Here is a 24,067-nt window from a genome sequence, read left to right on the forward strand (position 1 = left end):
GATCTGATATGTGGACCTCTCAATATGGATGCATACCTTGCAGTCACTTGCCATTATGTGTGTGACAATGCAAAGCTGGCCACAGTGGTTTTAGGTGTACTGTCATTCCCTCATGACCACACTGCTGAAAACATTGCATCTGCTGAGGGGTCTCATGGCGGAGTGGGGCATTGAGGGAAAGGTTAAATGCCTTGTGACCGATGCTGCAGCAAACATGACAGCCACTGCCTAAATGTTAGCCATAAGGCATGTTGTATGCATTGCACATGCACTTAATTTAGTGGTTAGGAAATCCCTAGATCAAACACCTGGCCTAGAAGACCTGCGTACAAGGGCATGGAAAGTGGTGACCTGCAAATGAATTGTGCAGTGATGAAGCTGATCCAGTAGGTGGGCACATGCTGGAACAGTACCCACCTGATGCTGCAGCACCTATATGATGAGAGGCAGACAGTGGGAGCAGCTCTGGCATTACTCAGAACAGATGTGAATCCTCTCTCTTCTGAGGATTATGGAACAGTAGCGGCATGTTTACAGGTGCCTAACCCAATTTCACATGGCAACAGTGGAACTGTCCCAGGAGAACAGTGTCGAGCTCAAAGTCATTCCACTGATTAAAATGTTGCTTCACACATTCCTGACTAGACTGGACAACACCACCAATGTGATGGCAACCAACATGACAGCTGGGACAGAACATGTCTGCAGCCCTCGTCAATAAGCTTGACACTCTTGAGAGCTCAACCGTCCTGTCACTGGCCACACTGCTCAACCCCAGATTCAGGACCATTGGTTTTCACAGTCATGACAGGGCACATGCTGTGTGATGTCTGACTACTGAATGTGCAGGGATGCTATGGATGAGCCCGTTAACATCAGCCCCTTAACCAGCAGCACCACATGAACAAACTCCGTCAACCACAGGTAATGTTATAGGTATGTATTTATTGCTGCACAGGAGACAATATGTAAACACACTGACACCGGACAATGCTCATTAATGTCATGTTTCTCTGTTTTGCAGACTGCAACCTGTGGCAAAGTCTCGATGACCAAGCTACAATGGCAAGGACACACAAATTCCACAGCTGATACCACTGTAGAGGTCCAGCGATATCTGACAGATCCTCCCATGAGAAGATGTGACGATCCGCTGACCTAATGGGACGGGCACAGACACATGTACCCACATTTGTTTTCACTGGCACAGCAGTACCTGTGTACACCAGTCTCATCGGTGCCGTGTAAGCGTGTGTTCTCCAAGGCTGGAGAGGTCGTCAGCAAGAGACAAAACCAGCTCAGTCCAAAGACAGTGGAGAAACTTTTGTTCTTGAATAAAAATGATTGATTCTCCATCCCTTGTATTTATTCACACCCTGTCCTAGTTACATGCATACATATTGCCATCCTAGCACATCCTCTGTCTCCCCAAGCACGCCTTCTCCCACCTACTACACTACATACGTTCATAGACTGGACCGACTGACCAATCAGTCTATACAAACATTTTCACATCATTCACATAAAGCCTAGTTACACCATCACATAATTCAGACATTGTTCTGCTGCATACTATTTCGCCACCAGATGGCACTAAACCGAACCTTTGAATGAATGAACCAATAATCCATACAAATGAAGTGGTTCGATACAGGTGTCATGGTGTCAGTTAGACATCACTAGGTACTCTGCTCTCAGTTGTGTTTTTTTTTATTTTTCCCCGGCACTGGACCTCTGCCTCCAGCCCTCACCACGTCATCCTTCGACCTGTCCTGATGTCACCCTGCCCCAGCTACCTCCATTACACAGATTCCTCTCACCTGGCCAATGTTCTCCTACACCAGGTCCAGCCTCCTAGGACTGATTTCACGGCCAGCAGCGCTCTCCAGTCTAAATCTAGCACCCACCTATGTTCAGGTCCTCTGTTTTAATACTTGATATAGACTTTATGGCCGTATACCTGTTTTCCTCTCTCTCTCATCCTCTGCTTTAACATAGTACGCTGCACCTCTCCTTCAACCCCGGGTTGCTCCTGTAGCGGTCCTGTCAATACAGCGCCCCCAGCTGCCCAAGATCCGCTGCAATATCTTCGTGTCTCCTCGTAGGTTTCCTCATTTCAAGATTCATTAAATTATTTGCTTTTCCAAGCCTGAGTGTGAGTCCTGCATTTTTCTGAGTCCCCTCTGTTTGTTGTGAAACGGCTAGCCATAACAATATTACACAGCCTTATGCTGCTTTACTGTTTTACTTGGCCCTTGTATGGGGATGCACATTGAGAGCTGATGTACCAGAGTCAAATTCCTCGTGTGTCCGACACACCCGGCCAATAAAGCAGATTCTGAAATTGTTGTAGAATTAGTACAATTACTCCATTCATATTCAAAAATTTAAAGTTTTGGTAATTACATAATCATTTCAGTCTTTTTTATTCAAGCAGAAATGCCAAAACATTTCTGGTTCCTTTTCAAATATGAAGATCTGATGCTTTTCTTTGTCATGACAGTAAACTGAATTGATCTTTTTTGAGTGGACAAAACAAGAAATGTGAATAAGTGAACTTGATCTCTGCAAAAGGACAACTAACATTTTTCATTCTTACTCAGATTTTGTAGATAAAACCATTTATCAGTTAACAATTATGACAAATTAATGAAAATGAAGTGGAAGTTCTTAGGTGAGTACTTCAAAAGTGCTTCAGTAAATGTGTTTAGTTATATTACAAAACAGTATACTACTAACATCAGTTGTGATGGGGATGAGCAGAAAACATTCCACCTCAGTTAGTTATGTGGTACTGAACTCTACTGTTTGTATGTGACCCTCAAGCTGGTGGAGTCACACCTGTGCAGACAGAGGTCACCAGAGAGGTCACATTTCTCTCGTCCAATCGCTGTTTAAAGCCTGTCAGCGCTCCACATGCACAGTGAAACCCCACACCCTTATGAGCTGACCTGCTCTGACACACCCCAAGACAGCTTCCAAACGATGAGATGTTCTCTATTAGATTTAGTGTTTAGCATTTTTCTCTTCTTTTTTCTACTTTTGAGCAAAACACAGTTATGAAAAGACCATAACATGAGCATTTTACTGATTTTTAGGAACACAGATGAGCCTCCTCATCCCAAAATTTTTTTTACTGGCGTAATATCCACAATTTAAACAGAGCATGTTATTATGTAAAACAGATCACCTCATAAATTTTTTGTGACCTTTCCACATTTTTTGTCTTTAGTTCCCATTTCTTAACAAACTCACCCTCCCTCACTATTGAATATACACACTGTGTATTTACTTAGTAATCCATAGGTCTACACAACGCATGGGACTCATATCGCCATGTATTTCCAGTATATAGTAACACACACACATACACACTCAGTGTCCATCTCTACCCCACCCCCACGCTCAGTCCTCTATCAATGGGAATCCTGTCCCCCTTCTTGAACCAGCAGGAAGAGCCGTGTTGGCCTACATTCCGCAAAGAGTGAGACGGAAGGGGGAGGAGAAGTTGGTGACACAGGGAGAGAGTGGGTGTGCACAAAAGTAGAGGTCTGTTGAGAAGGGTGAATATAAAAGATATTAAAAGTAGTGAAGAATGAGAGTATAGAGATAAGAAAAGGGGAGGCCTGGATTAAAGGATGAAAAAGCAGGAGGCGGAAGAGGTTAGGAGAGCAAGGCACTACAGGAATCCCCATGGAGAAAAGAAAAAGAAAAGCAGGCATTGTGGGCCCTGTGCAAGGCAACATACCCACTGAACCCCAAGAACAATCCATGTCCTATGTGTGAGAGAGCATAGAAAAAGAAGGAGTGGGAAGAAGAGAAGAAGAGGGGCCTGGCACAGAGGAGAAAATTTGTCTAACTCTCTACTTTCAGTTCAGCTTTTATTTCTTTGCATCTTCATGTTTACTCTGAACGTGAATTACCTGATGTGTTCTTATGTACGTGGTCACCTGCAGTCATCTATTTGTGGTCCTCAGTAAATATTTGCATGTCTGTTCATAAACCACACTGCACGATAGGGTCTGTGTGTGAGCATTATACAATAAAACCTTTCTCTGTAGTTTTTCTCCATCATGTCTTGAGTAGAAATCTGTGCATGTGTATTGCTTTTTGCAGCACTGTAATTTTAAATCAGAGAAAACTGAAGTTGAGACTGACTTGGGATGTTTGTTGAACATGACTGGCAGAAACTCATCAACAGGCAGCATCCTGGAGAATGGCTGTGCAGCCAGTAACTTCCTGGCTCCTTGGTACGACATCGCGTAGCCTAACGTCCAGTAGGAGTAGTCGGCCTCAACCAGGTTGTTTACTCCTTCCACCGACTGCTCCGGCTGCTGCACCTGCATACGCTTACGTCCCACATAGCTGAAGCACAGACAGAAAGAGCATGCTGATGAGGTTTCACACTAATTAGTGCTATTTGTTTCTTTTAAGAACAGGCATTCATCCAAAGTAAAACCTTTCAAGAAACAGAACTATATTTGCCTGAGCATTAGTACAAGCTATATGAATCCAAACTTATAGGCAAGTTGGTTTGTGGTTGTTTATAGCAGATGGTAGGGTGGGCGTTCTTACATGAGGTCCCAGTCCAGCTGGGCTTTGTTGATGTCATCCATGATGGCCTGTAGCCGTCGTTTAAACCTGGGCTCAAACCTTACATCGTCTTCTAAAACAAGAACTTTCTGGAGGCCACGCTCAATCACCTGACAGCCAGACAGTACAAACATTCACTTGTCAATGTCAGTTATCTAACACACAGAGGAAGACATGGGCATTCCACTGCAGTTTATCTTTTCCTAGCTTAGTTCTCTGCTCATATCATCTTAGCCAATAGGTAGTATGCATTGTAAATTATGACAATATCCTAAATGGTGTATAGCTACATGAAAGAAAGCAATTTAAATGTCTGAACCTTCTTTCTAGTGTTACAGCCCTGGCCTTTTGCCCCCTCCTCTCTTGTATCTAACACTTTTCTAAGTATCCAAATTAGTCTGTGTGGATGCTCATCTGGGATTGGGTCCTCAACTCCCTGCAATGTTCCTCCCTCCCATCCTGATTGGAGTGGCATTCCAGTTCCATATTGGTCTCATCTGCTTTAAAAGCACAGCTTCACTCTGTTTCAGGGCAGCTGTGATTTCATGTGAACAGCTTGTCACTTTGTTTCCTTTCTGATCTGGTTACATATGTTACTTCCCTTTTCCCCAGTGAGCTACACTTGTGGCATATTAACTTCTCAGCCTGGTATGTACAATGTTATTATCAGGGCAGACTGGACTCATCAGAAATATGTGGTGCAAAATACATTAGTTTATACACTAATAGCAAATGGGCTGAAGGTGCAGAGTGACGCCACTGAGCCCATAACATCAACCCATGGAGATGGAAGAGATGCAGTATCTTGTTGAAGGACTTCACTTTAACAGTTTGGATCTTTGCTCCTCTTTGACAAGTTAGTACATTATACCTTGCTGCCCTCACCTGTGTCCATACAGAGTTATGGCTGAGGAAGCAGCCGATCTCCCCTCTGGTCAGGACTCGACCAGAGTAAGGATCCTTGTAGTCTGGCATCATCTCTATTCCCAGTGCCTGAAGCTGTGACGTATTCAGAGCCCTAAGAGAGATTGAGAAGGGGTAGTGATGAGAATTTCATGTATCTACACATATCTATACACTCATGCAGTATAAGTAAAATCTGGCCGGTTGTAACAAATAACACATATTGCCAGACACACAAAGGCTGGAAGGAAGATTAGGGCATTCTTTAGAGTGAAATAAAGTTAACACACAGGAGAGAAAGTAAATAAAGCACATTGCTACAAACACCAAACCTCTTTTTGGATGTACAGGTCAGAAAAATTAATGACGGACAAGAGACAGAAGACCGAGTAGTATCTCAGCTGACACTCAGGAGATAAGGTGCATCACAGCAGAAGATGTCACTTTTGTTGTCAAGAATAAACTTAAAAACACTTGACCACAGAGTGTGAGAATTTTCTTTTCCAGGATTAACTTCAGCCTTCAGGATAGTTCAGTTCAGTTCAGTGTGCATGCAGGGCTGTGTGTTCGTGACCTACTTGCCATCCACTGCATCTATCAGCGTGGCATGTAGACCCAGTGAGGACATTGTTTTTAACATCCTGGTTCTTCTGTCCAGTCGCCGCTTCAGGTTGATCAGAAAAATCTAAACATTCAATGGAAAAAAAAACTGAGACTTATTTATTTAAATAAGAATATTTTCCTTATTTTTTATGTTTTTCCATTAACTTTTTTGTTGTCAGTCAGATGCAAAACACTAACAAGTACAGGGCATAAAAAATAGAAGTTAAGGCCAGATAGGTACGGGATATGCAAGGGCAGAGGAAGGAGCAGGAGAACTTGGAAACATGGGACATAGAAGTAAACTGGGACAAAAATAGGAAGGAGTTTATGCAAAACAGTAAATATACAGAGAGGCAGTAGGTGTTGAGCTCTTGGCCCAGTGCTCTTGTAACTCACTTCATCAAAGTCCATCATGTCCTGTGGTGATGGTGGACAGTGCAAGTGCTCAGAGGGCTCAATGTTGTGGTGAACTGTTGGCAGAGACAGCAAGAGGGTGAAAGGTTAAAACGGCAGAGAGGATTATAGAATTGCTGCATTTCCTCAGGATTGTGGTGGTTTATTTGGTTTTGGTATTTAATTTAAAATCAGAGCAGAGAGAGGAGCAGAGAAGGAGGCAGCAAGGGCTATGAGAGGGAGGTGGGGGTTGGACAAACAGAAGAGAGAGACAGTACAGAGGAGAGTAATTAAATCAAAGAGGGTTGACAGGATGTGATCATGGAGGGTCATAGTGGTCAAGAAAGAGAAGGCACAAATCAAAGTGTGTGTGTGTGTGTGTGTGTGTACTCACTCAAAGCCTCGGTGACAGTGTGTATGAAACTCTCACTTTCATCTTCCACATTTTGCTGTGCTTTGAGAGGGACAGGCAAGAAACCGTAGTGTTCTCTGTTACACACATACATCTGCACACCTGGGAACAGACACATCAAGTGTTACTGTTTTACACTATAGAACCACAAAGTGTCTATTATTATTATTATTATTATTACTACCTTTACATACAATACATTACAAAATAAGGTTTTTTAATAAACTGTGTAAATGTATTTAAATGAACCAGTAAGTTTTATTATTATGAAATTATTAAACAAAATAAAACTTAAGTCATTATTATGGTGTGTTATTTTCTCAGATTTATTTTCACAATAAAGTTTTATTGGATATCATTTTTATTTCATTACAGACCATTTTATATGAAAAGTCCCCTCTTCAAACTGTTGATTTTATTCCATTGTCTAACTTTTCTTGACAGTATTGTCAACAGTCACCTCCCTTTTGCCTTTCAATCACACATCCCGTGCTTTTCTTAAGCTAGCAAGCTCAACAACTGCTACCAGATTTAGCCACTTAGCCTCTTTCAGCTAAAGCAGCAATAATTTTATTCTGAATCAATCAACAACAGACTGCTGCTGTAAATATACACAGTACATCTGTCACACACCATTCTCTGTAAAATAAAAGTAAATTTAAGTGTATTCATTAATAAAATAAACATGCTAAATTACTTATTAAATTATTACTTACATTTTTCAGTCACACATTTATACTTTCTAAATCTCAGCTTTTTTTTTTAAATTTTACCTTAATATGAATTGACCTAATATCAGTTGGTAATGTCACTTGCTCATCAAAACCATCTAATGTTTGCTGGCTAGTTAACAAGCAATAGACCCATTTATATGTGACACATGTATAAAACAATTAAAAAGCCCTGTGTTACACTGCAGCACACACATACATACACACTAATTAGAAAGCAGGTCTCAATCAACTACTAATGAATGAATGAAATCGCTGATGATCCTCACTTTAGGCTCAGTAAAGTTGTCATGAGGCATTTGCATCCTTGCTACAAATGTAATAGTTTGCTGTGAGCTGAAGATTTCAAACTGACCTGCTTGACGTGCAGAGAACGCAAATACCATGATGTCATCAAATGCCCAGCTGTAGTCTGGGTGAGGGGTGTAGAAGGCCAGGTCCCTGCTGGATTCACGACGCAGGTCTAAAAGGAAGGTACTATGAATCATGGGAACAGGAAAGCAGCCGAGCCGCTTCCACTCCCTGATTGGCTGATAGTCCGGGGTTCGCTTATAATAACCCTGAAAAAGAGAGGAGAGGGGAAGAGCATCAGGTTGAGGTAATAAATGTAGCTGAGTGGGTGGATGGATGGATGAATTTAAGTCCAGACTTTACCTGTGGGGTGATGCCACACCAGAAGTTGGAGTAGAGTGAGCGAGACTCCAACATGGGAGCTACCAGGGTCAGGTTCTCAGCCATCATCAGGTTCAGCACACGAGGGTTAGTCAACAGGTTATCGCTGTCTACAAACTAAAGAGGAGCAAGGACTGAGAGTACAAGTCACCCACCATGCAAAATAAACTGTAATATATACAACTAAATTTGTGGTTCATCTTTTAACTTAAAGATTCAAAAAAGACAAGTTATATTTACTTAAAATTGTATATATATATATAAAAGCAGTTTTGCGAACTCTCGTTTCCTGTTTTTGTGCTCTTATTTTGGTTTTCTTCTTGTTCCAATCCACCTCTCTTGCCCCAGCTTTACCATGGTTCCAATCAGTGTTCATTGGTTTCATCTGCTGCTAAACATCCCCCGGTCTTTAGCTAATATATACCACCTCCTTTCCCTCAGTTACTTGCTGGCCCATTACTCAATTCACAATACCCTACTGGTGTGTGTAGTTGCTCTCACCCAAGTAACATTCTCTCATTCACCTCGCCTGAAACATTGGCACTCATCTTACCAGCTCGTCGATGCCGAGAAAGTCCACTTATGATCTGTCACTATACTCACCCGTGCTCCACGCCACTGCCTGTCTAGCTCCTGTATTTCTCACTCAGCTTACCTGTTATCCTCAATAACAAGTGAGATCTCTCCTTATCTGTGACTGTACTCTCCATGATGCTGCTTGGCTAGCACCTGTACCTGTCAGTGAGCTACCTGTTCCCCTCGATTATGACTTACCTGTTCACCTGGTTGCCAATCCAGTCACCTCCTGTCCTGCAACCACTACACACCTGGGTTCCTTAACTCCACCTGGATACACCAGCTACAGCAAAGCTTCCATTCAGCTTTTCTTCTGCTAGCGACACTGATCCAACCACCTCCAGTCCTGTGACCGCCACTCACCTGGGTATCTTACCTCCGCCTGGGTAGGCCAGCACCAGCAGAAATTCCACTCAGCTCCTCTTCTGCCTACAACACCATCCACCACACCTGCCTGTGTGACCAGCCTTGTAAAATCTTTGTCTGCCACCGACCAACCCAGCATCTACTCCTGTTCCTCAGCTGACCCCTGTATCTGCCCATCGGCTAGGACTGATGCCGGTCTGCGACACCCATCCTTATACTCTCATTCTAAATAAAGCCTTTTGTGTACTATTGTCTGAGTCTGCCATTGAGTCCTTCGGCCTAGATTAAGCCCACCTATTGTAACAGAATGGACCAGCAATGACAGGACTCCACGGACCAAACAAATGCTCATCATGAGTCTGGTACTAGATGCCTTGATTGACAGGTTTTGCTATGCCGAGAACTCCTGGCAACAGCTGGTTTGTGCTGACATCGAGAACCTATACCAGTCTTGTCCCTGGTTAATGGATTATGCCAAGACCCAACAGCTGGTGGGCTGGATAATTTATGCAAAGGCTAGTGTGAGGCAGGATTGTAAGGAGTTGGAGTCCAGGTATCTCCAGTCCCGGTCTGATGAGACTAGCCTGGGCCCAGGGGAAGCTTGGCTCATCCAAGCACAGCTTAAAGCTCAAATGGAGGACCCCGTCTCCTCTCCCAACCCTGCTTCTAGGGACAGTGCCACTTTCGAGGCTCAGCCAGCCAATATCTCTGTCCGTCGCGAAGTTGTCACCCTGTTACCTGAGTCAGAGCCGAACCAGGACTCACCTGCTCCTGACCCCAAGAATTCACCATTCTGGGAAACCAGGCTATCCATGTGTCCTGGGGGGCTAAGGAAGAGGAGAACCTGGAAGACAGGCCATCTGCAGAAGATCTCTTCTCCTCAACCTGTCCCCGAGCTTCAGCACCACCTTGTTCCAGCACCACAGCCCCAGTCTGCTTCAATGCCTCAGCCTCTGTCTTCCCCCATGCCACCCTCCATCTCCAGGAAGGGAGGTCAGAGACAGAGGTGGCAAACAACTCAGTCCATCCTAGAACTCCAGTATTCTGGTTGAGATGTCTCCTCTGGTATGACAGTTTCCAGGTGGGCTGACGAGAACGTCCCCGCCGGACGCTCCCATGCTCTGGTGCGTCAACAAAAACATCCCTGCCAAGGATTCAGTTTACGAGGATGCCAACAAGGAAACCGATGCAGGGGCCCTAGTTTCTGTTCCCAAGTGGGTCAGCTGGGACACTGACGCCACCCCTGATCCTGAGCCCGAGCAGGTCATGATGATGATGCCACCTCTGTTCCCAAACCTGAGTGGGTCGACTGCAATGCTGAGGCCATTTCTGTTCCTGTTTCTTAGTGGGTTGTCTGGGACACCGGCGGTGCTTCTGACTCTGTTCCCGGTCTAAGCATCCCCTCTGTTGTGACTGTTTCCCGGTGTGCCAACAAGAGGATCCCCACCAAAGCTTCCATGCTTCGGTGCCCAACAAAGACGTCCCCACCGAGATTTCAGTTCACCAGTGCACTGATGAAGAAACCAATGCTGGGGTACCAGTCTCTGTTCCATAGTGGGTCAGCGAGAATGCTGACACTGCCTCTTTTCCTCTATCCAAGCGGATCAGCTGGGAAGCTGACACCACCTCTGATCCTGTCCCTGTTCCCAAGCGGGTCGACTGTGATGCTGACAGCGCCTCTGATCCCATTCCTGTTCCTGAGCGGGTTGGCTGGGGTGCTGAAACTTCACACCATTATTCTGGAGAATGCTCTGATTCTAGGCCAACTGCCACTGTGCCCATCACCACCCTAATTTCCTCCCTACGTTCTGTATCTTGGTTATGGTTGATTTAAGATTTACTGTATATGTGTTTTCAGGAGGGGACTGGTTCTCCCATCCAAATGCTCACTGCTGCTTTAACAGCTGAGCATTTCCTGTCAAATCCAACTATATAACCATCCACTATAAATGGTCAATTGCTTGACACATTATTGCATATTTATACTTCAGTACTTCAATGTTCAAAAGAACATCCAAGTCGCACCAGAATGTAGTCCGCCCATCGCTCCCTGGCAGCCTTCAGTGCCGCCTGCCTCAGCTTCATCACATGGCTGAACCTGGAGGGAGGCCAGTGCTTTGGACCCCACTCATCTGTGTAGGACCTGATAAAACAGTTAAAGTTAACTTAAGTGATCTTAACCATCCTGTTAAGAAACATTATTTATGTGAGTCAACCAGAACAATTCAAGAATAGAACCCAAGTTGGAATAGATGCTAATAAATGATTCCTGTGGACTCACCTTGGCTCCTCCATGGGTCTCCACTCCACGTAGTGGTAGATATGCTGGGCTCTCTTCAGCCATTCTCTCAACATGGCCGTGGTGTTGTCTATATTATGGTCTGTTGCTGCCCTGAAAGACCAGCACAGACAACAGAGGATGTCATTGAAATGAAGCACACCACCCTATAACAGAAAACCTGTGTTACAGTCCCTAAAACTGCTGTACCATGTGACCCATTGAAGTGCATCCACTAAGCACGTGAGATATAAACAGCTGTCCTGGCACATCAGGGCTGTTTTTTAAGAATGAGAGGCTGTGAAGCAGAGACAGACATAATGCAGGAAGCGGCAAACACACACACACACACACACACACTTGTACCTGTAAGCAAATGATGTCAGTGTAAAATTTAGCTCAGTTGCCACTACTTGTTTGTCACTCCTGTGGCTTGCACACTGCATTTCTTCACAGAGATTTCCACTTCAACTCCCAGAACTGACTGAGAAGGCACTGTGGCTATTCTATGTGTGTGTGTATGTGTGTGTACATACAGAATATGAGCAAGAGAAATTAAAAGAAACCCTGTATCACTGTGCAATTTACAATCACTTCCACACATCCTGGAGTATCAGAAAAATAAATGCCACATTCTCTTTGCATTAAAATCGATAATTAAGGAGGAAATGTCAACAGAATGTGAGTTGAATATGTGCACACAAATGCACACACTTAGTGAGATGGAGTTTTCCACTGCTTGCTGTAACATTCCTTGCTGTACTCTCTCCAAAATCACACCCAATTTTAGACTGGCTGGGGACAGATAGAAACACACACAACACACACAAACAGTAACACTAAGTACATTCTCGTCATAGAGAGTAGCTGTGTCAACACTCTTTATCTACCCACAATTAGCAGAAATACCAATACAAGAAGCACCTGTGCTCTTTCCTTGACACATACACGTGTTTATAGGATAACAGAAAGTGATGCCTCAAATACTGTACCACACATGGAAAAGTCATACAGATGCATGCACAGTCTTGTATGACACACAAAGATTTGTCAGAAAGAGGCAGAACTCTCTTACTGTTGGAAATTAAGTCTGAAGGACACCCACTGGCCAATAATTTTGATAATATATGTGTGTGCGCATGCCTACACTTGTAGATGTGCAAAAAAGCATCAAGGCATTCATCTTCATATTGTGGGACTGTTTGTTTTACAGCAGTGTGACTAGTGATTTGTGCCACACCAGTGGTTATTTTAAGGATTTTATGTGTCTGCTAGGATGCATATAAATGGTGTTTTAGTATGTGTGCAAAAAGTAACAGGTGTGCAGGTATATGCATGTATGTATTAACATATAACAGCACAAGAGCATTGAATCAGCCTTTCATGTCTAGCTGTTGTTTTTCATCATAGGCTAAGAACACACTGAAACCCTCCTAAACGTATAAAGGCTGGGGCTTTGTTTTATGCACATCATACTAAAATGCTAATGATACTTTTGCTTTGGCTAACAAAATCAGGAGAAATGTTCAGTTTTGCTTGAGTTATGCTTGAGGACATGCTTCTGGTGACCAGGTAATCAGCTGTAAAAGGTTGATGATCTGTAAAAAGGTACAAAAAATTGTGTCTTGCATGTCTTAGATAGAAAAAAAGTGGGAACTTCAATAAATAAGACGATTTAACCAATAAAGAGGAAGCATTAGTTCTGCAGCCCCAGCTGTGTTATAAAGCTGTTGGGACTAAAACTCAAAGAAACGTATACAGTACTGTACACACTGTAAACACTCACCGGCTACTTTATTAGGTGTTCTTCCTCATTCCTATTTTGAAGTTTACACTAAGCTAACGGCCTCATTATTTTGCTGCCTGCATAATCAGGGATAGGCCACTTCTCCTCTGCTATGTATTTATGACAACCATCTGGACAACACATGCTTCCTGAGGCCTCACCTATAAATCCCACCACTCTCTCTATTACTTCATAAATGTCCAATTTATTCTTCCCATCAGTGAACTAAAACACTTGTCCTTTCACCCACATATAGGCATCTGTCATTCTTGTCACCTGTAATATTCTCATTTATGCTCATCTGTCATCAGTGCCACTGCTGCTAATATAGAACACTGTCAGTGACAAAACAGACCAAAGAAAAATTGCAGATTGGACACAATTTGTAGTTTGCTGATATCAGAAAGGCAGATCATTTTTGTAAAGCATAAAATCTTCTATTATATTTTATGAAAAATTAAGCCCATTCTATTGATGATGTGTATTACCACTAATCTGTGTATTTGCTAAAAGTGTCAGAACTGCTGGGAAACGTTTTTGGTTCAGTCAGATCACATTGCAGCAGTAAAATGTGGTCACACAGTACACCGCCTTCACCTAACGTGATTATCATCCCATTCATCACTTTCTCTGCCTCTCTGCCTTCCACCCGGTCAGGTTATCCCCTCCAGAAAGATGTGTCAGGTAACAGTGGGTGTGTCAAGAAAGAGCTCAACTGAAATATGGCTTTAAACACAGGGGCATGTCTCTGGGACTGGCCCTTTCAGGTAAACAGAAGAAGAGGGGTAGATAGGCACAAGATGAATGGGGAAAGGGAACAAGAGTAGTAAGAGGGGCTGTTGAGCTCCTGACTGAAATTCCTCATGACTCTCAGGATCAACAAAAGTAGCCCAGGCCGGTGAGCTGGCATTTACATGTAATATAATAATGGGTACTGAACTGAATCAAACATTTAAAGTGGGTTATATTGTGTACTCATAGCAACTGTTTATGTGAAACACTCGGGTGTTGCCACTGGTTGTGACAGAGGACAAGAAGAAAGTCAATGAAGCAGAAAGAAAGAAGGAAAGCAAACACTCAGGCAAACAGGTAGAAGTGATGGAGGAACTGAAGGAAATCACATAAGAGATAGGAGATGAGAGAAGGCAGGGAAGGAGAGAAGGAGAGGGAGAACAGCAGCTAAACAACTGACAGCAAACAGATGGTGCAAAACTATATTTTCTCTATGAGAACATGAGCACTATGAATAAATCTGTTCATGAAAACATTGCTCTAAATACTCTCCTTGACAGTCGACCTGTTTCTTCCTCTGTCTCTCTCTCTCTCTCACTCTCTACATCTCATTTTTGTAGATTTTGAGAATACACATTTGGTTTTTGAAGCACAACTAGGTGATTTCTTCTGAAATGCCAACGCAGCTCACAGGATGCAGTTGGCTATTGGTACATTTACGCTGTTAGAGTTGGCTGTGAATAGATTATGCATTTTATTAAGAAGAGTTTCTGATAACCATGAATGGTATACCTTTTTATTTAATAGCTAATGGTTAGTCTACAACCTACACATACAATCAAACAACTTTTTGTGACCACTATCGTTTAACCAATCTAAATGTGAAAAGTGGGATAGAGCATCAGAATTTGGTGTCATTTGCCTTGTGACTTGCTTGACTTATAGTAAGAACTGGACTTGCTTGATTGGAAGTATGTTATTTGGAACTTGCTTGAGACTTGAAGGTTAACACTTGAGACTTGTTTGTGACTTGCACATGTGTGACCTTCACCTCTGTAAGAGATGTACTAACTCACCAAAGCCATTGTTGGTTTTGGCGATTTCTGGGATTTCTTGACAATCACAAAAATATTTTACTTTTTTAAATTTACTAAATTAAAAACTTTCACATTTTCAGTACTATGTATTAGTGACACTTCATTGTCCAGAGTGACACAAGCACATTTCATATGGAGGGAAATCACATCAGAATTGATTTCTTCACTCAGGAGAAGCAGCCAACTTTGTCACAGCAGGGTGGTGATGGGCTGCTGATAAATGTGTTCTAATTTATTTGAAGCCATCTGAGGATTAACTTGAGTCATGTCTGTAAATGAATGGGCGGCTCTGATGTCAAATGTTTTGTGAAATGATCTAAAATGGTGAGTGTGTGGGTTGCCTGAGCTCATATGAAGTGTTTATCATCAGTTGCAGATTCACTTTTTCAAAGCAAACTGTGTTCTGCACCAGAAACAAGATAAGGATAATCACCTTTATTGGCCAAGTATGTTACACACAAGGAATTAGTTTCCAGTAAAGAACCGAGGCAGCCATCTGCGGCGCCAACTCAATTGATGGCTCTAACCATCGGGGGGCAACTTGGGGATTCAGTGTCTTGCCCAAGGACACTTTGCAGGCACCGAGATACAAACCGCCGACCCTCCGGTTAGGAAACGACTGCTCTACCCACAGTCACCCCCAAACTTCTTCCTCTACTCAGGTGAGATTGTGCCATTCTGAGCTGCTTATCAGGGCAATATTATTCTGTGTTTCTGGAGTTCATGTTCAGTGTCTGAGGAGATTTTAAAAGACCATTACAGTTTCCCATCTTTGGATGTGACAGCAGACTACAACTTCTCAGGTAAAACTGATAGGGACATCACAGATGACTGTGGCCTATTACTGTACACATGCAATTTCTGGCTCACTAAGAGCATTATGGAAAATTGAGTAAGTGAATGAAAACGGGCTGAGCAAGAGAAGCAGAGCAGAAACACACACTATGTATGTCAGTAATAGCATTCAAGCACACACATACCCATCCAAAACACACTGGCATATGTGAGAAGAGACAAACACATGCTTGCACATTTATATTCATACATGTAGCAGAGTAATGAAGATTATGTTGCTCAAATGTGCTCATTTTACTACAGAAAGCCAATACTGTGATCTAATACCTATTGACATACCAAAAGCATGTGCTGCTAATCATTCACAAAAGCCAATATTGATAGCACCAGATAGCAAACAATAGCCTATCCCATGCTGATAATTTATTCCGTACATCTGGATAAACTGCTCTTAAAATGGCAAATCTCCCTGCATGACAAAACCAGGAAACATTTCTGCTTTATTGGTGTGCTCCCTTGGAAGATATGGGCCCTAAGGTAACACACCTGGTGCAGAGAAACCACAAGGACAACTCCTCAATATTGTACAACTGATTTAACTTTTTTGGCCTATTTGATTCTTTCAATTTTCTTATATTTTGTACATGTGAGGAATACTGAGTAAAAACAAGGGGTAATACAAAGCCAAAAACAGTGACTTCATGAAATCTGATCAAACCATCAGTGGTGTTCACAGACCTCAAAAAGGGGCACCTCAGCCAGACACATGGTTAAGGTTACGTGCTTCAACTGGTCCAGTGACACACAACCCGACTACTGGTCGGCTCAGCCACCAAACAGGAAATGTTAAACCTTCCTCGAGGGTACTAAAAAAGCTGATGTTCTACTGTGAGTGTGATTTGTTTTATTTACAAGATCGAGCTGCTGCAATAATATACTATATTATTTTATCTCATAAAAGGACCGCTACTGACTGCTGCATTACTTTAAAAAAAGCATTGATTTATTGTATAGTAAAGGACAATTTTTCATCTATTTACTTCATTTTTAAATATCATGTTAAATGTCATATTGTGGACTTTTTATCATGGCACAATCGTACCACGAGCTTTTGATATTGTAGCATCCCTATCCATGAGAGTACAGATGTATGTGGATTTAAAAAGATATCATCACAGGGTGTAAATAATTTCTGTCAAATGCTTGCATGCAGGTGGATATGAAATGTATCCAATAATGTCACATCTGTCTCCTCATAACATAATACCAGATACAATTACATAAAACCTCTCTCAGTGTCTGACATGTGCAAAATTCTTAATGCACTGAGTCATATTATGACCTTAGGTTGCATCACGTGTCTGATTCAAAAATATTGCAGGAGGGTATATTATTTTTGTCAACAAATGCATTGTAGAAAAACGTTCAACCCTAAGAAAAATTATCCCACAAAATCCAGTATCTCTTTGTCACTGATGTAGTGATGACGGTCATAAATATGGGATAAGTGGCCACATGATAAATTAGTAAACAGACAACATAACATTATTAATGTGAAAAAGAGACTGATGTCATTGCTCTGACATCCTCTTCATGGTTCACTCTGACCCTGACAAGTCCACAAATCACCTCAGTCCCCAGGCCAGCACCTGGGAAAGCAAATCACCACACAAGCACAGCCAGCCAGCAGTAAGCAGCAGGCAGTAAGCAGCAGGCAGTGAGCAGCCGGCAGTGAGCAGCCTGAGGAGAAAAATAATTGCCTAAACTTTTGTCAGCTTTGCTTGCATTGTGTCTCAGATATCACAACAAATACGCTACACTGCTCACTGCTTATGAAATGCTCTATGATTTCTTCTGAAGCTGCTTACTATAAACAGTAACTCCTGTAGGCAGAGTGTGAAATTCAACAGCTAACTGGCAAAAGATGAAAGCTGCTGCATATGAACTTCACCTTTCACTCATGAAGACTCCACTTGGCCTAGGGTAACATACAGTATGTAACCCTGGCTGCATGTCATCCCCCCTTTCTCTTTCTCCAGATTTTCTGTCACTCTCCACTCATATGTATTTCATGCGTTTTTAGCTCTTTAATATGAAAATAAATAAAAACAGCCATAGACATGCAATGGTCTTCTATATATTCAATGAGTCTATGTAGTTAAAGAAATACTCTGACAATTTGCAAAATGTGCTTATTTGGGTTCTTGCAGAGAGTTTATTAAAAGATAGACACAACTCTCATGTTTGATCATTAAATATGAAGCTACAGCCATGAGGATGTTAGCTTAGCTTAGCACAAAGACTGGTGCATCCACTGGTTGCCTGACAATGTGTTGGTGTACCCAACCGAGATATAGTCCCGCGCACAACCTTCTGCATAACCACAACTTATCAGTTTAAACTTTGGCTTTTGAAAGAAGATACAATGTACTAATTGTGAACTTTAGAGGAGCTAGTAGGCCGAATAGGTTAGGTTCAAAGGACTCATGCTGCAAGGCAACATTGCTTACCACTGAGTACACTGAAGCTTTTACACATGAGAGATGAAAATCTCACCTAGGCATGTGATGAGAACTGACATATAGTTCTTTGATCCATAAGGATGACGTTTGCCTGCTACTGCTGCATCTGTCATCACACAGTGTTCTGTCTCATAGAAACTCCAGGAACCTATTACTAATCTTATTCACTCTGACAATGTCTGTTATCCAAGTTCCTTTCACTAACCAGATTATTGGCCTTTCTAAATGACAATATAAATTTTAGTAGCTTAGTTTACTGTAATTCACTTAGGACAGACACACAGGAATGAAAAAGGCACAATGCAGCAAAAGAGAAGTGGAGAGTAGACATGGTACAAGCTACTGTAGGAATGTGGATTAACCAACCAGCTAATAACCCTCTGGGCAACTTCCCAACATTGTTGACCACCTTCTCTCCACCTGAACCCCCTCTTTCCTCACATTCTTTCATTCTTGAGCAGCAGTGTGAGACTCTCACTGCTCTGCCACTTCTCTGTAAGACCTGTGCCTGCTTGCAGAGGGAAAATTTCTAAAGGAAATGTTTACTGACCATCCCAATTGTGAGCGCAAGGCAGAGCTGCAGAAACAGGGTGAAGGAAACCTAATCTGGATGAATCAATGCAGATTATGTGGTCTCAAAGTGGACATTTTGATCCTCCCAACATCCTCAGACCTGCCAAAGTCAATCCAGAAGTTCGTCATCTAGCTGAGTTTATAATGTTTTTTGTTTTTTAGGCTGTAATTCTCATTGTAACTCATGCATGAAATGATAATACTGCCCAGATCATCTGAGATGGATATACAATTAGACATTAAGAAAAAAGTATACAAACTCAGTATTATATTAGTATTCTAGTGCAAAACACAACACAATGCTCCTAAAAGGTTTTTAAGGTCAAACACAGCAGGGTCACATATTGTGCCCTGTGTTTGGATCTTGTTTACCTTTTAAAACTGCAGCATGTCCTCCATGTGCTCATCCACATTTAGATTCAACTGTCACACTACACTACATTCAACCTCACTGCTTCTGATCTGCCATCTCATATACTGTACATGCACATTCATACAGATGCAGTAAACACATATTAATAAATCATCACTTGTTCCTTTAAAGGGCAATTTGGAGGCTAAAGAGAATAACACCAATGTCTCTCCTCTATTGTCACTACTCTTATTATAGTATTTAATCATCTACATCCTTCTTCTGTGTTGTTCCCGGCACTAGCTCCACTGGATTGTATGTTTAAAATGAGTTTGAAGAAGCAAAACAATCATCTGCTTTTCTCAAGCCTGAAGCTCCAGAGAAGAACTAATGTGAACATCATGTCTCCACATAAAAAATGACAGACGCTGTGAGCATATGTTTAGTAGTAAAGTGGAGCAACAAGCTGCCTAATGGTTGATGCAAAGCTGGAGCCTCATCATTCCCCTCTCTGTTTATCCCACCTTCTTACCTCGGTCTGCTGTCAAGAAAAGCCAAAAAAGCCAAAAATTGATATTTCAGTCACACTAATGTTGAAGTCACTTACAAGTACTAAGTCAGTGGTAGTTGGATTTATTGTTTTAACTCATCCTAAAGGCCTTTTCAGTCCCACTTCACTCCTATGACCTGAGGCTTGTTAAACCTAATGTTTAGGACTTAAACTGTAGCTCTTACTCCACAACTAACCGGTGCTTCGTAAAACACTGTAAAACACTTCCCATGAACTTATGCTTGTGAAAGTGAGAGTTGAATTACAAGCTGGCATTTAGTAGGTGGTTTAGTTTACATCTTGAGCAGTAATAATGATGACAAAGAGAAACAAAGAGGCACACAGCTGAGTGAATTAGGTGGAGTAAAATACTGGTCAGGGAAATGACCATTTTAGCCACAAAAAGCCAGTTAGATTTCTTATGATTCTTATGAAATATTAAAGATATGTTCAATATTTCTGCTGTTTCCAGTTGCCACTAGTTTTTTCAGAATTATCACCACAAAAACAAAGCAGCAAAACATATTTTCATCTGATCATTGCATGACCTCATAATGCACACACAAATATATATCTCCATGTACTAAATGGGTCTGCATATGTTCACTGATAATGCTACTGCATTTTAAACATACCAATGTCAGACTACTTTAAGACAATTCACAGCTGAGACTGTGGTTATACAGATGACCACAGTGGTGAAAACACTACAGACTATATGGCTGCTGAAATTAAAATGAACTGCATCTAAAACAGTCCTGGCTGCAAGAGCGACAGTAAGGTGTGTGTGGTTATATGTGCCCTCATTCTTTATGATAAAGCTCACTGGCACTTGTCTGTTACAACAAACATATCTGTGTGGCAGATAGGACTGACCAGCCTTAAACATACGTATCTGTGATGTTTCTTCTGGCTGCACCTGCAGGATGGATGGACAGATGCCCCTCGTAATAGATGGGGCCCTTCCTCTACTAAACCACTCACAAATCATGTTACTTTCACCTGAGAGAGACAGGCCCCTCTGTGTATTGAGGTTCTCCTCTGTGTGTGTGAGTGTTTTGGGGAGGGTTTCTGAATTACAAACAGACAATCCCAAACAAAAAGCAGGACACTCAACAAGAGAAGGGAAACAAAAGAATACCAGGGAGAGGAACTCTAAGGGGGAAAGCATTGCAAACATTAACTATGTGGCCTCCATCTCACATTCCTCTCATGTCTAATGTGCCCTGTGATAATCTACCTGCCTGAGAAATCTCTCAGATTGTGATCCTATCTGATCTATCAGCCCACATAACCTACATGCAGACCCTACAAGGGCACACCACACATTTTATGCATGACTTCACAGAGGACTCCCAGAATCCTGCTGTCTGACTGAGTCAGTGTTTCTTTTCATCCCATCACCTACAGGGTCTTTGCTTTATAGTTTCTAGGATATGTTAGGAGAACAAAAAGTATAATAGGACCCCACCATGGATGAGGACCCCTTTAATACCTGCTGTTTTAAAGCCCCACAGGTTTGTGCTGAATCGGGGAGCCGTGATTTGGGGGTTAAGCCCCAACACGCACAACAGCTCTTTCATCTTCTCACACAATGTGCAATTCGGACGCCGACAGACACGTGAGGTACCAGGTGCATCGTAAAACGCAGCAACAGGTCTCTGACGGTCTGTTTGGCCTATTACAGTTAATCCATTTACAACACGGTCCTGTGCTGACTACCGTCCACTTCATGTAGGCTGCTGTATGTACTCTGAAAGACACGACTCTGGAAATGAACATTTAAAACTGCAGGAGAAACAATCATCAACATATGATGAGTAAGTAAAATGTCACCAGTGCACTCCTGCATCTGCGTCTCTCACCAGATCGCAATGCGCTCCTTCGGGTACTCCAGTCTCTCGATGCAGCCCAGGTAGTGTGGCAGGCTGTGCGCTGCGTTACGTGCCACAATGGCAATCATAACCTTTGGCTTCAGCAGGGCGGACTCGGGCTTCACCTGCTCCTGCACCAGTGTCACTAGCTCCGACGCGCCGCCAGGCACCAGGGCGACCAGTAGCGCCCATAGCACACCAACTCCCACGGCCCCGACCGCCCGCATCTTCGCTTTCAGATTCCGCTGAGGTCCTCCAGACCTCGGCCCAGAGATTGACTGAACGAGTGACGGAGTGAGAGAGGGACTGAGCCACTGGGTAGAGGCGGAGGAAGGTAAGAGAGAGGGCGGATAGAGGGCTTTCTACCTCTTTTACCCCTCCTACACACCCGCTGGCCACTGCTGCTGGGTGCCAGGTAACTCCAACCTCCTTCTGACACTCCTTCTAATTCTACTATTCAAAATAACATAGTGCATGTATAACTTACTGTTTACAGCTATTACAGCAACTGTTTATTAGGCCTATAGTAAATGTGTGAAGTGAAGCAACCCATGTTGGTTTTGCGAGTCATTGGTGCCTATCTGCAGCCTGTTAGTTGGTCCATGTCTGTTTCTCCTCCTCAGTTCTCCTTCCTGTGTATTTTCTCAACGTTTCATTCTGTTTGTCTGTTGGATGCTGCAGAGCTGGAGACCATAAAGTCACCATCTGACATCAGCCTGGCAGACAGCTGCATTTTTCTACTGCCTCTGATGTTGTTCTCACATGAGTAAAAACACTCATCAGGGTCCAAAGAAAATCTTATAGGCTACAACCAAAATGAATGATTTTGAACTTCTTAAATTTCAGATAAAGTGAAGGAGTGCATGCTCTTGTATGCACTGAGAAATTTTTCATTAAAAACACAGTCAAAAAGTTGTTTGTTTGGGAAAAGTTGACCTAGTGGCGATGCATGACTTTAACATGACAGTGACAGTGTGCTAGTCCTTAATTGTAGATGTTTGATATTCTTGATTGAACTCTAAAGAGATAGTCGTCTGCATGTGCTGAAAAATCCATAAAAGTTCGTTTGAATGTGCACTTAAAGTAAATTAACTTCACATTACCAATGACTTTGTTGTTCAAATTGAGTGAAATAAGTTACTTTATGATGCATGTAAAATAATTTAGAAAAAGATGTGTTGCTTCCACACAAAGAAAAAGTAAAAGCTATGTATGAATTTAAAAGCATAAGAACATGAGTTTCAAACAAAGAGCAGTTATGAAACCAAAATAAACATCTACATGACAAAAAAAGATGTGCCAAACCAATATGACGCCATAACACCAAAACAAATGTTCCAAAGAAAATCACTGTATAAATGTTGTATTGCTACATAGTCTATAGATTGCAGTTCTCCCATTCCAGAAGCTGGCATAGTTGCTCTATTTGCTATTATAATATTGTACTGTACGCTTTTATATAATTACAGTAAACCTCCCGTAACCTTGTTTTAATTATAGTTCACTGACAGACTCACAGACAGACGGGCAAAGACAGCTTATGTGTGTCCCTGTCTTGTTTATTTTAGCTAGGATCTTTGCCACCTGGTAATGTTTTCCCTCTTCGCTGAGGTAATGAGAGTACTCTGTCGTGTCCTCTGTTGTTGGATGCTCTTAGTCACTGTGGATGAGAGACAGCAATGATTTCAGCCTGTTTGAGTAATCCATTAGCTCCCTCTATTGCATTCCCAAATTCAGTTCAGATGGGTAAAAACATAAAGGCAAGCTGCCACAAGATCGGAGTCTTCCAAAACACACGCACAAAATTTGCTTAGGGAAGGTTCGCTGACCTTTTACACCTGCAGTCTCAATTTTACTCCTGCAAACAGATGTCAAAAAAAGGTGAGATCAATAGTCCACAGCTGACTGGAGGAGCCTGCTCAGACTTAAACAATCACTTTTAAGGTCAAACTCTGATCAAACTGGACTTTCAGTCTTTAAATGATAGGCTAAAATAAAATGACTGACCTGAAAAAAACGTTTTCTGTTTGTCACTTCTTGCTAAACTTTCTAGTTCTTAAAAACTAAAAATAACAAGCAAAAAAAAAAAAAAAAAAAACTGCCTCCCCCCGCTGGGTCAGAAGGCTTCAGCACCCACTCCAGCTATTTGAACGGCTCATGTACTCCCTCTTCTGACACAGCCAAACATCTGCTTTCTAATTTTGGTGGCATACTTGACATACTGCCATTTGTCTTTCTGTAACTGTAACTATGGATGAC

At 42.3% G+C, this 24,067-nt stretch overlaps 1 protein-coding gene across 1 annotated transcript in view; it reads right to left on the reverse strand.

Moving 5' to 3' along the window:
- colgalt2b (collagen beta(1-O)galactosyltransferase 2b) overlaps window positions 1-22,194 on the reverse strand; it is a 25,178-nt gene extending 2,984 nt beyond the window's left edge. The window contains exons 1-11 of the mRNA XM_020622401.1: window positions 21,800-22,194; window positions 11,531-11,641; window positions 11,275-11,392; window positions 8,290-8,424; window positions 7,991-8,195; window positions 6,887-7,006; window positions 6,496-6,569; window positions 6,075-6,181; window positions 5,479-5,611; window positions 4,576-4,703; window positions 4,159-4,365 (exon numbers count right to left, since the gene is read on the reverse strand). Of these exons, the coding sequence (XP_020478057.1) occupies window positions 4,159-4,365; window positions 4,576-4,703; window positions 5,479-5,611; window positions 6,075-6,181; window positions 6,496-6,569; window positions 6,887-7,006; window positions 7,991-8,195; window positions 8,290-8,424; window positions 11,275-11,392; window positions 11,531-11,641; window positions 21,800-22,035 (1,574 nt within the window). The 5' untranslated portion in view covers window positions 22,036-22,194. The remainder of the gene's footprint in view (window positions 1-4,158; window positions 4,366-4,575; window positions 4,704-5,478; window positions 5,612-6,074; window positions 6,182-6,495; window positions 6,570-6,886; window positions 7,007-7,990; window positions 8,196-8,289; window positions 8,425-11,274; window positions 11,393-11,530; window positions 11,642-21,799) is intronic.
- Between the last annotated feature and the right edge of the window lie 1,873 nt (window positions 22,195-24,067).

The sequence above is a fragment of the Monopterus albus genome, unplaced genomic scaffold, assembly GCF_001952655.1.
Source record: "Monopterus albus unplaced genomic scaffold, M_albus_1.0 scaffold279.1, whole genome shotgun sequence".
Classification (NCBI taxonomy): Eukaryota; Metazoa; Chordata; class Actinopteri; order Synbranchiformes; family Synbranchidae; genus Monopterus; species Monopterus albus.